This window comes from Mastomys coucha, unplaced genomic scaffold, assembly GCF_008632895.1.
Source record: "Mastomys coucha isolate ucsf_1 unplaced genomic scaffold, UCSF_Mcou_1 pScaffold21, whole genome shotgun sequence".
Lineage (NCBI taxonomy): Eukaryota > Metazoa > Chordata > Mammalia > Rodentia > Muridae > Mastomys > Mastomys coucha.
The window spans coordinates 24,058,308-24,072,294 of NW_022196904.1; the positions used below are offsets into that span (position 1 = coordinate 24,058,308).

Below are 13,987 nucleotides of genomic sequence, written 5' to 3' on the forward strand. Positions count from 1 at the left end.
ATGGTTGTGAGCCACCATGTGGTTGCTGAGATTTGAACTCAGGACCTTCAGAAGAGCAGTCAGTGCTCCTAGCCGCTAAGCCATCTCTTTCCGGGTTTTCCAGCCCGGAAAACATTTAATTAAGGGCTGGCTTACAGTTTTTTTTTATTTTGTCCATTATCATTATAATGGGAAGCAAAGTGGTGAATTGCTCTGTTCCTGAGGGTGGGTGTTTCAGCTGGTCTTCTACATAAGCTGGAATCCGGAAAAGAAGTAGGCTCCAATGGAAGTGCTGGCAAAGCTTTCAGTTCACAAGAACAGCTAGCTGGACAGTGGTGGCGCACGCCTTTAATGCCAACATTTGGGAAGTAGAGGCAGGAGGATCTCTGAGTTTGAGGTCATCCTGGTCTACAGAGTGAGTTCCAGAATAGCCTTCTTCCATTGTCCTTATATAGGTCCCCCCCACCCCCAGCAGAAGATATGGCCCAGATTAAAGGTGTGCGTCAAGATTGGGGTCAAAAGCTCGAGTCATCCCTCCTAGAGGTCTGGATCAAAAGCCTGTGTCTTCCCGCCCTAAGGTCCCGATGAAAGGCAGTTGTCTTCCTGCCTCAAATCTGGATCACGGGTGTGCTCTATGTCTCTGGACTGTAGTTCATTCCATATATAGTCACGTTGATAATCGAGAGTAGCCATCTGCACAGGGCTTCTCTGTATAGGCCTGGAAACTCATCTATCTGTCTGTGGCTGTCCTAGAACTCACTTTGTAGACTAGGCTGGCCTCGAATTTAGTTCTGCCTGCCTCTGCCTCCCTGAGTGCTGGGATTAAAGACCTGAACCACCACTGCCCAATAGTCATATGATATGGAGTTTCTACCAGAGAACACTGCTTAGACATGGGTTAGGTTAATAGAAAGTTTTTATTAGCTCTCCAGTGATTACACTAGGTGTTTGGGATCTTGGTATAGCATCAAGCCCTTTTTAGGGTGAATTTTTACTCACAAAACCTGTATTCTGGATTGACATATTTCAGTTCACAAGAACAGCTAGCTGGACAGTGGTGGCGCACGCCTTTAATGCCAACATTTGGGAAGTAGAGGCAGGAGGATCTCTGAGTTTGAGGTCATCCTGGTCTACAGAGTGAGTTCCAGAATAGCCAGGGCTACACAGAGAAACCTTGTTTGTTTGTTTGTCTTTTAAAGGCACTGCTGAAGAAAACACAAAATCCTTGCCTTCTTAGGTCATAAGAGCTTTGTTAGAAGGTGAAAAACGAACTGGTCTATCCTACAGTCTCATTATCAGACACCACTGCCTACTCATTACTATTCTCAAACCCCAGAGATCACAGTACACATGTTTCAGGCAGCTGAGAGTCATTTTTTGTTTGTTTGGGTTTTTTTTGTTTTGTTTTTTCAAGACAGGGTTTCTCTGTATAGCCCTGACTATCCTGGAACTCACTCTGTAGACCAGGCTGGCCTCGAATTCAGAAATCTGCTTGCCTCTGCCTCCCAAGTGCTGGGATCAAAGGCGTGCCAGCTGAGAGTCTTGTACTGATTGGAGGAAACTTTAGGAATTAAATGTTGGGTCTGATGGAAAGAGTTCCATGGGGAAAGTGGCTATGATATCATTCTTATCATAGAATTTTAAAAATTCCATGTTCATATAGCCTGCCAGACCTATCAAGCAATCCGGTGTGTTTCTAGCTTTAAAATATTTCCAGAACCTTCCTGTGTTGCATGCACCTCAGGTCCTTCGGCCTGGATTATTATAGTAGCTCCATTTCCTGCGTCTCAGGCCCCCTGCTGTTCCACACTATGCACCCTCTGCCCTAAGGATGCCTTTACCACTTCGGTTATTACCTCTCAGGCAGAACTCATTCCTTGGCTTCTGGTATAACTAGTCTAAAACTGAATTCCTTACAAATGACTCTCACTTCCTCTCTCCTCACTCCTGGCAGGTCAGGCACCCTAGTTTAGCTGGTCTTTGAGCATACAGGCTGGCTTCCCCTAGCTTGTTTTGTTTTGTTAAGATTTATTTATCTTATGTACACTGTCATTATTACTCTCGTTAGACACACAAGAAGAGTGCATTGGGTCCCATTAGAGATGGTTGTGAGCCACTATGTGATTGCTGGGAATTGAACTCAGGACCTCCTGGAAGAGCTGTCAGTTCTCTTAACCACTGAGCAGTCTCTCCAGCCCCTTCCTTCCTCTAGCTTTTGCATTTTTTTCCTCCCATTAGTTTGGATGTTCTGCCTACAGATGGCTCCTCTTCTCACCTCATTTGAGGCTTTGGTTTATAAACTCCACTGGATGGGCAGAAACTTGTATGCAAATGAGGAGCAGTTAGGGGCTAGAAAAGGATGATGTGAAAGAACTGCTTTCTTCTCTTGCTGTAGCATGGTCTCTGAAGTTCCCCTCATACGATCTTCTTAACAAATTGTGTGTGTGTGTGTGTGTGTGTATGCATGTATGTATGCATGTGTGTATGTATGTATGCATGCATGTGTGTATGTATGTATGCATGTATGTATGTACATGTGTGGGGAATGAGATGCACATGTCACTGCACATCTGTGAAAGACAGAGCACAACTTGAGGGAGTTGGCTCTTGTAGGGGTTGTTCTGAGCTAAGGCCCTGTTCCCCAATTGGTTCTTTTTTGTTTTGTTTTTTTGTTTTTTGTTTTGTCTTTCTTTCTTTCTTTCTTTCTTTCTTTCTTTCTTTCTTTCTTTCTCTCTTTCTTTCTTTCTTTCTTTCTCTCTTTCTTCCTTTCTTTCTTTCTTTCTCTCTTTCTTTCTTTCTTTCTTTCTTTCTTTTTTCAAGACAGATTTCTCTGTGTAGCCCTGGCTGTCCTGGAACTCACTCTGTAGACCAGGCTGGCCTCAAACTCAGAAATCCACCTGCCTCTGCCTCCCAAGTGCTGGTATTAAAGTGTGCACCACCACTGCCCGGCATCCCCAATTGGTTCTTAATTTGACAGTAAAGAAGCCATGGGCCAATTGCTGGGCAGAAAGGATAGGTGGGACTTCTGGGTCCCTGGAGGCAAGCCAACAGATGCAAGGAGAGACAGAGTTCACCACACTTTGGAGAGAGAAAAGTTAACTAGCTATGTGAGATCTTGGGCTGAGTGGTGGCCTATGGCTTCTCCTACAGGCCAGTGGTCAGGAGTGTTTAGCTGGGACTAGATGTAGCTGAGCAACTAAAGTTGAGGGCAGGTGGAGAGGTGCAGAGCTAAGAATATTATTGATGAGGGCACACTTTTTCAGGTGAGAGATAAGTAGCACCCAGTAATTGTGTCAAAAGGCAAGTTGAAATTGAATAACTGTGTGTCTGTGTGTGTGTGTTATCCATGGATTCAAGAGATAGCTGTGTGGGGGCTGGTAGCACGGCCCATTTCTGGAGCTTGGATGGGGTAGCAAAGCTATAATCAACAGGTTCTCTCTTTCCACCATCTAGGTCCCTGGGGTCAATTTTAGGTTGTCAGGTTTGATGGTATGTGCCTTTATATGCTCTGCCATCTTGCTGGCCTCCACAGACTTCTTTGATCCAGTGTCTAGACGTAACTGGTATAGGAGCCTCCTTCACAGTCTCTTGGTCAGCACTGTAATATTTGTGGAGTTATTTGTTTACATAACACATCCATCCCTTTCAACATCTTCTAAGATCTAGATCCTGTCTCTGCTTATATGCCACTGTGCCTTCCAAGTGCCTTGGAGAGACGACATTGCCTATGGATCCTTTGTAAAGTGACCCTTCTCCACCCATATGCATATTTCTGAACAGTACTATAAGATCTTGCATGTTGCTGGGCAGTGGTGGCACATGCTTTTAATTCCAGCCCTCAGAAGGCAGAGGCAGGTGGATCTCTAAGCTGAGGGCAATCTGGCCTACAGCGAGAGTTCCAGGACAGCCTGGGCTACACAGAGAAACTGTACCTTGAAAACAAACAAGGGCTGTTGAGATGGCTCAGCGGGTAAGAGCACTGACTGCTCTTCTGAAGGTCCTGAGTTTGGATCCCAGCAACCACATGGTGGCTCACAACCATCCGTGATGAGATCTGACGCCCTCTTCTGGTGCATCTGAAGACAGCTACAGTGTATTACGCAGGGGTGAGTGGGGCTGGAGTGAGCAGGGCCAGAGTAAGCAGAGGTCCTGAGTTCAATTCCCAGCAGCCACATGATGGCTCACGGCCATCTGTACAGCTACAGTGTACTCATACACATAAAATAAATAAATAAATCTTAAAAAAAAGAAAACAAGCAAACAACCCCCCCCCAACCCAAACAAACAAAAGCAAAGATAGAGAATTTTCACTAAGTCACCACTTAGAGCTGCCTTCCCCATGCACTATAGAAACAAGGACTTTGGCTGGAAAATAGTGGCACATGCCTTTAAATCCCAGCGCTCAGGTGGCAGAGGAAGGTAGATCTCTGTGAATGTGGGCAGCCTAATTTTAAGAGTGAGCCAGCCAGGGCTACACAGAGAAAGCCTGTCTCAAAAACAAAACAAAACAAGACAAAATAAACAACCCCCCACCACCACAACCACCACCAAAACCAAATCCTCCATCTCTTGATTGTCTTCTGATAGACACATCGTTTGCTTTCCCGACTTCTCTCCACTCCACTCTCAGACTTTCTTCCTCTTGGGCTCTATAGTTTCCTCCTATTGGGCTCTCATAATCCCCTGGGCTTTCTTCATCCCAGTTCCGGGGACTGTGGGCTTTTCCTTTCTGACGGCAGTGTATGTAGGCTGTGCCTGTTGTGGTTAGAGATGTACCTTCAGCATCACACACAGGATAGTTCCACAGTAGGCTCTCTTTGAGGGCTCCTGGAGGAGTGGGTTAAGCTTCCAGTACCTTTTTGAAGGTTGATTCTGTCTGTGCCTTCCAACTTGGAGTGCGCAAGGTTGTTTTAAGTGTGCATTAGGTCTAGTTACTTAACTACAACTGTTTTCTACAACTAGAAGGTACTCAGCAAAGCCTTTTTTGAAGCTCTCTGTCTTTCTCTGCCTCTTGCTCTTTAACATCTCTTTGTTTTTTGTTTCGAGACAGGGTTTATCTGTATAGCCTGGCTGTCCCAGAACTCCTCTCTGTGGGCCAGGCTGGCTTCGAGCTCATAAAGATCATTGTGTCTCTGCCTCATGAGTTCTTGGTTCAAAGGCATGCATCACCATGCCTGGCTATGAGCCTCTTTTATACAAGAAGACAGAGCAGATAAACTTCCATGATGGGGTTTTATAACTGTAATAACACTCTTACTATACTAAAATGTTTGAGTTGGGCTACTTTATAAGGAGCGTAAATTTGTTTTTATCTCGTGGTCTGGAGCTGTAAGATCCCAGCTATGGAACTGAGGCTCTGAGCAGGGTCCGATTGATTATGTCATTTCACTACTTTGTGGGTTGTTTAAAAAATGTTTTTTTATTTTATGTGCATTGGTGTTTTTGTCTGCATGTATGTCTGAAGCTGTCATGTCCCCCTAGATGTGCAGTTACACAGTTGTGAGCTGCCTTGTGAGAACAGCATGTGCTCTGGAAGAACAGTCAGTGCTCTTAACCAAAAAGCTATCTCTCCAGCCCCGATGGAGTTTTGTTTGCTTGTTTTGTTTTATTTTGTTTTTAATAAATAAAAACAAAAAGCCTTGCTATGTAGCTCAGGCAGGCCTGGAGGCCCTAAATTTACAATCCTCCTGTCTCAAACTCCCGAATGCTATGAAATCAGCAGCCTGCATCACCACTCACAGTGAGATGACCTTCTTGCTGGTCATCTTGAGGCATCACATCGTGTGAGACTGGAGCACCCTTGTGTGTCTCTAGCTCTAGTTGTAAAGCATCAGAATGCAATCACAGGGACTTCTTCCTAATCATCTAATTATTTCCAAAAGGGCCACCATCTCTAAATGCCACAGATTCACTTTCTATGCTCTTAATATATTTAACATAAAACTTCAGGGATTAAACTCTTAGATAAATTTCAGAGGATAGACTATTGTCAAGCCTTAACAAGTCTAATTTTGGGGCTGGAGAGATGGCTCAGCACTTAAGAGCACTGGCTGCTCTTCCAGAGGTCCTGAGTCCAATTCCCAGCAACCACATGGTGGCTCACAACCATCTGTAATGGGATTCGATGCCCTCTTCTGGTGTGTCTGAAGACAGCGACGACAGTGACAGTGTACTCACATGCATAAAATAAGTAAATCTTTTTTTTTTTTTTAAAGGTCCATTTTCTTTAAAAGTTCCTATACAGGACAGGCACACAATAGACCCTACAGACTATTTACTTCAAACTAAACAAGGAGAGAGGTGCAGAAGATGCAGAGAGAGCAAAGGCGGAGGGAAGTAGTGGGACCTAGATACCTAAGGCAGGGAAGGGCCGGGGACACTGGCAGGGAGGAAGCAAGGGCTTTGTAGTTTACTGGTTCCCAATGGGAGGGGTCTGGTCTGGTCCTCCCTCCTGGGTTCTCTTAGGACTAAGGACTAGTTTATAGTTCCGGCAGGTCTGGAGGTCCTAATTTTACAATTCTCCTGCCTCAGCCTCCTGAATACTGTGAAATTAGTGGCTTGCATCATCACTTATAGTGAAATGGCCTTGATGGTAGTCTTGAAACTAAGGACTAAGGAACTAAGACATTGACAGTCTAGGGACCACGGGAGGGAGAACCCAGGCTCAAAGACTCCGTTAAAGACATATGGGGGTCCAGACTCCCGAATCTGGGTGAAGCCTGAAATCTGGGTGCACATTTAGGCTCCCTTGACAGGTCGAGTATGTATCTGTGGAAAAGAAACAGACACGCAGGTTCGTGTTTTTTTTTTTTTTATTGGCCTTCTGCACCTGGCAGGTGCCCCATATCATCCTGATAGGCGAGGACAGGCACACGTCCCCCGAAGCGGTATGTGTACTTGCGCCCACCGCTCTTGAGCACGATGTCGCGGCGGTAATAGTAACGTAGACCCCGACTCAGCTTCTCATAATTCATTCCCGGCTTCCTCTTGCGCTCACCCCACAGCCGGGCAACCTAGGACGCAGTCTTGAGGTCAGAGGGACCACGGTCTTAGCTGCTATAGGCGGGGGGGCGGGTCTTAGTCCTGAAGGGCGTGGGGGGGGTTGTGAGTAGGTGGGGGCGGGGCTGAGAACTAGGTAAGTCGGGGTTGCCAGGCAAGGGGAGCTGTCTCACCTCTTTGGGGTCGCACAGCTGGAACTCGCGGTTATTGCCCGTCCAGCGGATGCAGCTGCTGCGCGCCCCGTCGTGGAGCAGCTCCAGGAGGAACTGCCACAGCTGAATGGGACCTGAGAGACAGAGAGAGGCATGTGAACGCCAGGCTTCGCAGACCCAGAACACTCTGCTGCGACGAACCTAGGAGTCGGAAGTCTTCACTTTGAAGGCTAAAAGGTTCAGGTTCTCCCAATTTAGGACCCAGGAATCCAGCTCTGTTCCTCCTCGGGGGGGTCTGTGAGTTTGGATTCCTCCTTAGCAGAGACCCAAGAGCCAGTTTCAGGAACTCCTGGCAGCCCGAGCCCCATCTAAGAGATTTAGGAGTTTGGCCTCCCCACTTCGAAAACCCAGGAGTACAAATGCTCTTTCCTCCCACACAACCTAGAGGCCTACCTTTTTGTCCTCTTGGTCCCTAGAAAGCAAGTTTCCGTCCTCTCACTCGTTCTCTCATCTGCTTTCTGATACAGAACCCCTCTCCTCTAGCTGCCAGTTTCCCAGATCCCGCCTCTTTTAGTTACCCAGACCCCACCCTCAAGGTATCCAGGCCCAGTCCTAATTCGTTTAGCTTCACCTCATCTGCAGTTTGCAGCCTCTTACCTCGGTGGTTAGTTTTGGGGTACTGAGTCAATGTGGCTCTATCAGACTGCTGGCTTGATTTGGAGGGCGTGGTGAACGCTGGACTCTGGTGCCCCTCGAAAGGGATGCTGCATTCCGGCAGCCCAGTATTCCACGTGGTAGTGTAGTCCGAACCCTCAGACTCGCCCCACGACATTTTATAGTCTGCATGCGCTTCCCCGCCCAGGCCATTGTCCCAGTAGGTGGCCCCACTGGGGCCCACAGAACAGTCCCAGTTGGTGGTGCTCCAGGCGGCCGGAGGGTACGACCAGGAGGGGACCCCTCCCGCCGAGGTGGCAGGATTCTGGCTGGTCGCCCCTTCAAAGCCGACAAGGGGGGAGGGGCTCGTGCTCGACAGGGCGGGGCCTGGCGTCTGTGAAGCACCGCCCCACGGGTCCGAGGTGTTGCACCCCAGGTCTGTCCAGTCTCGAGACCACGGAAGGGGGTGAGCAACGGGCTCTGTAAGGAAGACAGACCTTAAATAAGGGGAGTCCAGGAGTTTTGGTCCCCCGCACCCCTGGGAGTTTTAGGGGACTTTTGGCGCCTCATGTGGCCTTGAAGATGTTCCCAGTCTTAGTCCGGCTCCTCTGTAGACTAGAGATCTGAACTCAGCTCTGGTGTGTCAGGACCCCGTTCCTCTCTTCCCATCTCCTTTTTCTACCACTCACCCGCCTGGAAAGGCACTTCTTCGTGAGGTAAAGTGGGGTTCCAGTCCAGCTCTGGGAACCCTATGTTGGACAAGAGAGCTGAGTTTAGGAAAGATGTGGGCAATGACTTAGGGACCTCGGCCATCCACTCGCGCCTCCTTTGATCTCAAGAATCCAAACATGTCACTTCCTTCCCGCTCAGCATCCCCTCTCCTTCTAAGAAGCCCAAGATCTCCCATTTCCCCCCAGCACACAGTGGGTCAAGCCCAGCAACCACCTTTCCAGCAGCTTTCTACATTCCTCGGTGTGATCGGTGTGTCCCCTTGCAGAGCCACTTCAGGGAAATAGAAACCAAATTCCGCTCCTTCTGTGGACAACAAGGATGTTAAGTTCGGGTTAGGGGTCAAGGGGCCCGCATCCTTGGGACCTTCCTTGCATATACTTTGTCCCAAGCCATAGCAGTTTACCCAGTCCTGTCAGCTTGTCCCCAGGAGGCACTTCCTGCAGTGACGCCTCATCCCAGTTCCACAGGTCCATGGCTTGCTCTGACGGTTCTGGTCGAGAGAGGAAAAGTTCCAAGAGTAATGGGCAAGCTGGTGACATTTAGGAGCCCAAGAGTCTGACTGCAACCCTTGTTTCCCTCAGACCCAAAGTAGACTTCTGCAACCTCCTTCCCCAGTCCCTTCTCCCTCTCTCAGACACTTAAATCCAGGCTCCCTGCATCTTAGAGTTCCCAGGTCCGTCCTAGTTCAGACGCCCAGGCATCCAGTCCCCAGTTCGTGACTCACCTCTGGCAGGTTCCTTCTCTCCTAGCCAGGGGGGTCTCAGCCCCATTTCATACCATGCACCCTTCCCGGGGGGCCTGATAGGGGAGGGGGGAATTTTCCAAGACGTCAGAGCTGGGGGTCGCAGCCTGGGTCAAGTTGCAGGGATGGGGGCGTGGTCAAGCTGCACCCCCTGCTTTAGGGATGCGCACTGGTCCCTGGAACGGTCCCTTTTCAGGGACCAATTGGGCTTGGAAAAGGCCTTGGGGAACAGGAGCAGGGCAGGGATGGGGGTGCTGAGGTCTAAGGGGTGCTTACGGGGTAGTGGGGATGGGGTGAGGGGCTTGGACAGGTTCCCCGTCTTGAGGATTTGGTGGTGTGACATGAAAAGTGGTGGGGGAGGAGGGTCTGGGGTCAGCTGGGCAGCTCTGGGCTTATCTGCAACAGGAAGAGGGATTTCCGGCCAGATGCCCCCTTTCCCTAGCATCAGCCTACGTCACAATCGGCAGGGTGACAGACAGCCAGATGGGGTGGGGTGGGGAGAATCCAACCCTGAATCCCTACCAGGCACAGGGAGGGTGTCCTGGAGTTACTACCGAATAATAGCAATCATAATCAAAATAACATCATCATGGGCGATGATAATAATAGTAATAGTAACCACTGACGTTAAATGAGGGTCTGCTGGGTTCGAGAAGCTGTGACAACCGGCCTTCATTTAATCTCCTTAAGGGGGAATTGTTTTAAGGCGGAAGTTTATGAAGGGGGAAATTGAGGCATGTTTTCTCTCATTTCTTTTTCTGTCTGGGCTTTCTGTCCCGAACAACTGGGGAATTTTTTGAGTATAAACTGAATATGAGTTATTGCGTGGGATAATTTTATGTGTGGCAGTGATAGGTTAGAAAGTGGAGTCATTAGGGATGAAGTGTTTTGTTTGAAGCTTGCTTCAACTGATTCAGAAAAGATCCAGGCACAATGTGCAAACATATATGAACAACAGTTGGAACATAGCTACACCAAAAAGTGTTTGCTTGTTAAACTGAAACTCAGTAACTAGGCGTCCTGGTTTTTTTTTTTTGTTTTTTTTTTTTGTTTTTTTGTTTGTTTTGTTTTAATTTGCTAAGCCTGTTGAATGGCTTCAGTAACTTGGCCTCAGACAATGTATAGATGCTCATTTTTTCTAAGTACTTGCTTAGTAAATATTAATAAGTAAATATTAATATGAAAAATATTTGAGGCCACTTTATTTTTTAAATTTATTTGTTTTATATATATGTACACTATTATTATATATGAGTACACTGTATTTGTCTTCAGACATACCAGAAGAGGGCATCGGAGATGGTTGTGAGCCCCATGTGGTTGCTGAGAATTGAACTCAGGATGTGTCCAAGAGCAATCAGTGCTCTTAACTGCTGAGTCATCTCTCTAGCCCCTTGAAGCCATTTTAATACTTAATTTTAATATTAAAAATTTATTTATTGGCTGGACAGTGCTGGCATACACCTTTAATCCCAGCAACTGGGAGACAGAGGCAGGTGGATCTCTGAATTAGAGGTCAGCACAGAGTGAGTTCCAGGACAGCAAGGGCTACACAGAGGAACCTTATCTCAAAAACAAAACAAAACAAAACAAAACAAAAACAAAAACAAAAAAACCACACCAACCCAACACAAAATTTATTATACATGAGTACATACTCAATATTAAAAGCATTTTTATTTCCAGACATGGTAGTGTATGACTTTAACTTCAGCACTAGGTAGACAGAGGAAGGTGGATCTCTGGGATTTCAATGCCAATCTGGTCTACATAGTGAGTTCCAGGCTAGCCAGGGCTTACAAAGTAAGACCCTGTTTAAATATAATAAATAAATACAAGAACTTTTCTTTATTTGTTCTGGCAAATGCTCTACCACTTAGCTCTACCTCTACCCTTAACTTTACTACTGCTGTTGTGTGTGTGCCAGGACATGCATGTCAAAGTCAGAAAACAACTTTGTGCAGTCTGTTCTCTCCTTCTACCCTCACATGGGGATTGAACTCAGGTCTTCATACTGGTGTCTGAAGCCCCTTTAGCCATGGAGCCAACTTCCCATCAAGCCTTCCCTCTCTGTCTCTCTCTCTCTGTCTCTGTCTCTCTCCCTCCACCCTCCTTCTTTCTTCCTTCCTTCCTTCCTTTCTTTCTTTTCTTTTCTCTTCTTTTCAGAACAGGGTCTCACTTATGTTGCCCTAGCTGGCCTCAAACTCACAGACAGTTGCTTCCATCTGCCTCCTGAGTGCTAGGAATGTGCCACCTTGCCTGCTATTGGTTTGTACTGTGTGTGTGTGTGTGTGTGTGTGTGTGTGTGTGTGTACATTGTTAGAGGTCAAAGGACACTCTGTGAGGGTTATTACTCTTCTTCCACTATATGGATCCTAGGGATCAAATTCAGGTCAATAGGATTGGCCATGTGTTTCTACCCACTGAACCACCTCACTCACCTAAACCCTTGATTTTTAGAGAGTATTTGATTACACAGCCCAGGCTGGCCTCAAATGGAACTTTTGATCCTCTTTCCTCCTCTTCCTAGGTTCTGGGATTATGAGCATTCACCATGATGCCTAGCAAAAATTTTAAAAGATTTCTGTGTATGAGGGTTGTCTGTCAGTCTGTATGTCTGTGCACCATGTGCATGCCTGGTGCCTGTGGAAATCGGTGGCATTGGATCCTCTGGAAATGGAGTTATGGATGGTTGTTAGCCGCCATATGGGCACTGAGAACCAAACCCAGGTCCTCTGAACCACTGAGTCATCTCTCGAGACCCTGCCCCAAATCTTTTTAATAGCCTGCAGAACTGGAACAGCACCTTCATTCTTTAGTATTTGGGTGAGGGACACAGTAAGGCTCTTCCATTTTGCAGAGAAACAACCTCCAGAGAACAGTCTCTTGGATACAGAGTTGAATGAGTCATGAACCCCTGGGGAGATCACTCATCCCCCCAACCCCCAATTCATCCACCCTCCAGCGGCCTGAAGGGTCTTGCTGGCCTTCTTGCCCTAGATTTCCTTTCCTTGAGGCTGGCCTCTCCTGTCTCCTGCTTCCTTGTGGTCCCTAGCTCTGCATCCATTTCACTAGCCTGAGGCAAGACCTCTCCTGACAAGTCTCCCACTCCTGGGATACTCTGTGTCCCCCATCTGTGTCTCACCTCGATAGCTACAGTACTTTTATAGTTCCTACTCTGCCTAGCCTCCCCCATCCCTATGTCTCTGTCCTTTGCTCTTTGACAATTCCTCTTCCTGGGTCACCTTTCTATCTCTTCCCTTACTCTTTTAGTTGCAGGGAAGAAACGGGGATTTAGGGTAGGGAGAGCTGGCCACCAGGAGAAGGGAGCCTAAGGGTTTGGGGGCTGAGTAGTCCATTCCAGGTGGCAGGGGGCTAAAGGGCATTTCCTGCCAGGGAGGGAGGCCCTCACCCCTGTGGCCAGACTGGAAAATGTGACGTCAGGGAGGGAGTTGTAATGTAAAGGGTGGGCGGGGGTGGGGGGTGGAGACAGGAACAGAAGAAATTTGACACCTCTCCAGAGTGATCTTCCTGGAGAGCCTTGGCATCTTCTCCCCACTCACAAGCCCCAGTCTTCCTTAGGTTGTTCCCTAATCTCGGGTTCTGATGGCTGTGTCTCTGGGAGACCTCCATACCTTCTTCCTACAGTCCAGCCCTGCACCTCTCAGCCTTCCGGCTTGGGCATATCCAGCTTCTGTAAAGTGCGGGGCTCTGGGCATTTCCTTCTAGATCTTTTTCTTTACTCCTCCCAATCCACCCCCACGGCTTTCTTCTTGAGACATGGTCTCACTTTGTAGCCCTGGCTGTCCTGTAACTCAATAAGTAGACCACGGTGGTCTCAAACTCAGAGATCTCCCTGCCTCTGCCTCCCAGTGCTGGGTCTCATTCTGTGGAACCCTTCCCAGTTCCCCTTCCCCATTCATACAGGCGTCCGAAGTCACCCTCAGCTCACGAATTTCACTTTGCAGGCTTTTGAGAAAGGGTATTGCTATGAAGTGCAGACTGGCCTTGAACTCACGGTGACCTTCTTGCCTCAGCTTTCCAAGTGCTGGGCTTCTCCTTATGTATCACCAACTCAGGCTTCAAGCTGGAAACCCAGAAGCCTAAGAGAGATGCTGAATAGGGTTCAGCAGAGAAACTGTAAACACCTGAGGTCCACAAGGTGATCAAGATGGGGTGAAGGCAGTCTCCAAGCCAGAGATGGTAGTCCACACTGGGATCCCAACACTTGGGAGACTGAGGTGGGGATGCAAGCTTACCCCCAGCTGGGCTACAGAGCTAGTTTATACCAGATTCCTCCTTTAATTGGTTCCTGGGCTTCCCAATCCATGGCCTAACCACTCCAGGCTGTCTGGCTTGGGGTCCATGGAGACAGCATTTCCCGAACTCTAAGAGCTGTAACCACAGTATCCCCAGCACTGACCAGATCCTGGAACAGATGGAAGTCTACCATGGTGGCTGTGCACTCTAGGAGGGCAGGGGCTACATACACCCAACACCCCACCTCAGTGCTAAGAGCACAGGCTGGAGTCAGAGACCCAGCTAGGCTTGGCTTTGACCTTGCAACAGCCCCTCTCAGATGGAATGGGCCATGCACTTGAGAAGTTAGGAAACTAGAGGCTGAAAGTAAGGCTACGATGGTAGGTGCCTACTTAGTATACACACTGTACTGGCTGGTTTTGTGTGTCAACTTGACACAGGCTGGAGTTATCACAGAAGGGAGCTTCAG

The 13,987-nt window shown here is 48.0% G+C and overlaps 2 protein-coding genes across 4 annotated transcripts in view; both read right to left on the reverse strand.

Moving 5' to 3' along the window:
- Positions 1-6,773: 6,773 nt before the first annotated feature.
- On the reverse strand, positions 6,774-9,665 carry Etv2 (ETS variant transcription factor 2). 3 transcript variants are annotated; one of them, XM_031384259.1, is made up of 8 exons: positions 9,535-9,665; positions 9,241-9,314; positions 8,920-9,006; positions 8,730-8,816; positions 8,474-8,533; positions 7,788-8,264; positions 7,152-7,264; positions 6,774-6,992 (listed from the first exon to the last, which is right to left on the reverse strand). In XM_031384259.1, the coding sequence occupies exons 2-8, from the start codon at positions 9,284-9,286 to the stop codon at positions 6,792-6,794; spliced, it is 1,071 nt and encodes a 356-aa protein (XP_031240119.1). In that variant the 5' UTR covers positions 9,287-9,314; positions 9,535-9,665; the 3' UTR covers positions 6,774-6,791. The 3 variants fall into 3 exon arrangements, with proteins under 3 accessions (XP_031240119.1, XP_031240116.1, XP_031240117.1); XM_031384256.1 differs by having other exon boundaries at positions 8,730-8,819; XM_031384257.1 differs by lacking the exon at positions 9,535-9,665 and having other exon boundaries at positions 8,730-8,819; positions 9,241-9,528.
- Positions 9,371-13,987, reverse strand: part of Rbm42 (RNA binding motif protein 42) — a 14,889-nt gene continuing 10,272 nt past the window's right edge. The window contains exon 10 of the mRNA XM_031384842.1: positions 9,371-9,654. Coding sequence (XP_031240702.1) covers positions 9,371-9,654 — 284 coding nt within the window. The remainder of the gene's footprint in view (positions 9,655-13,987) is intronic.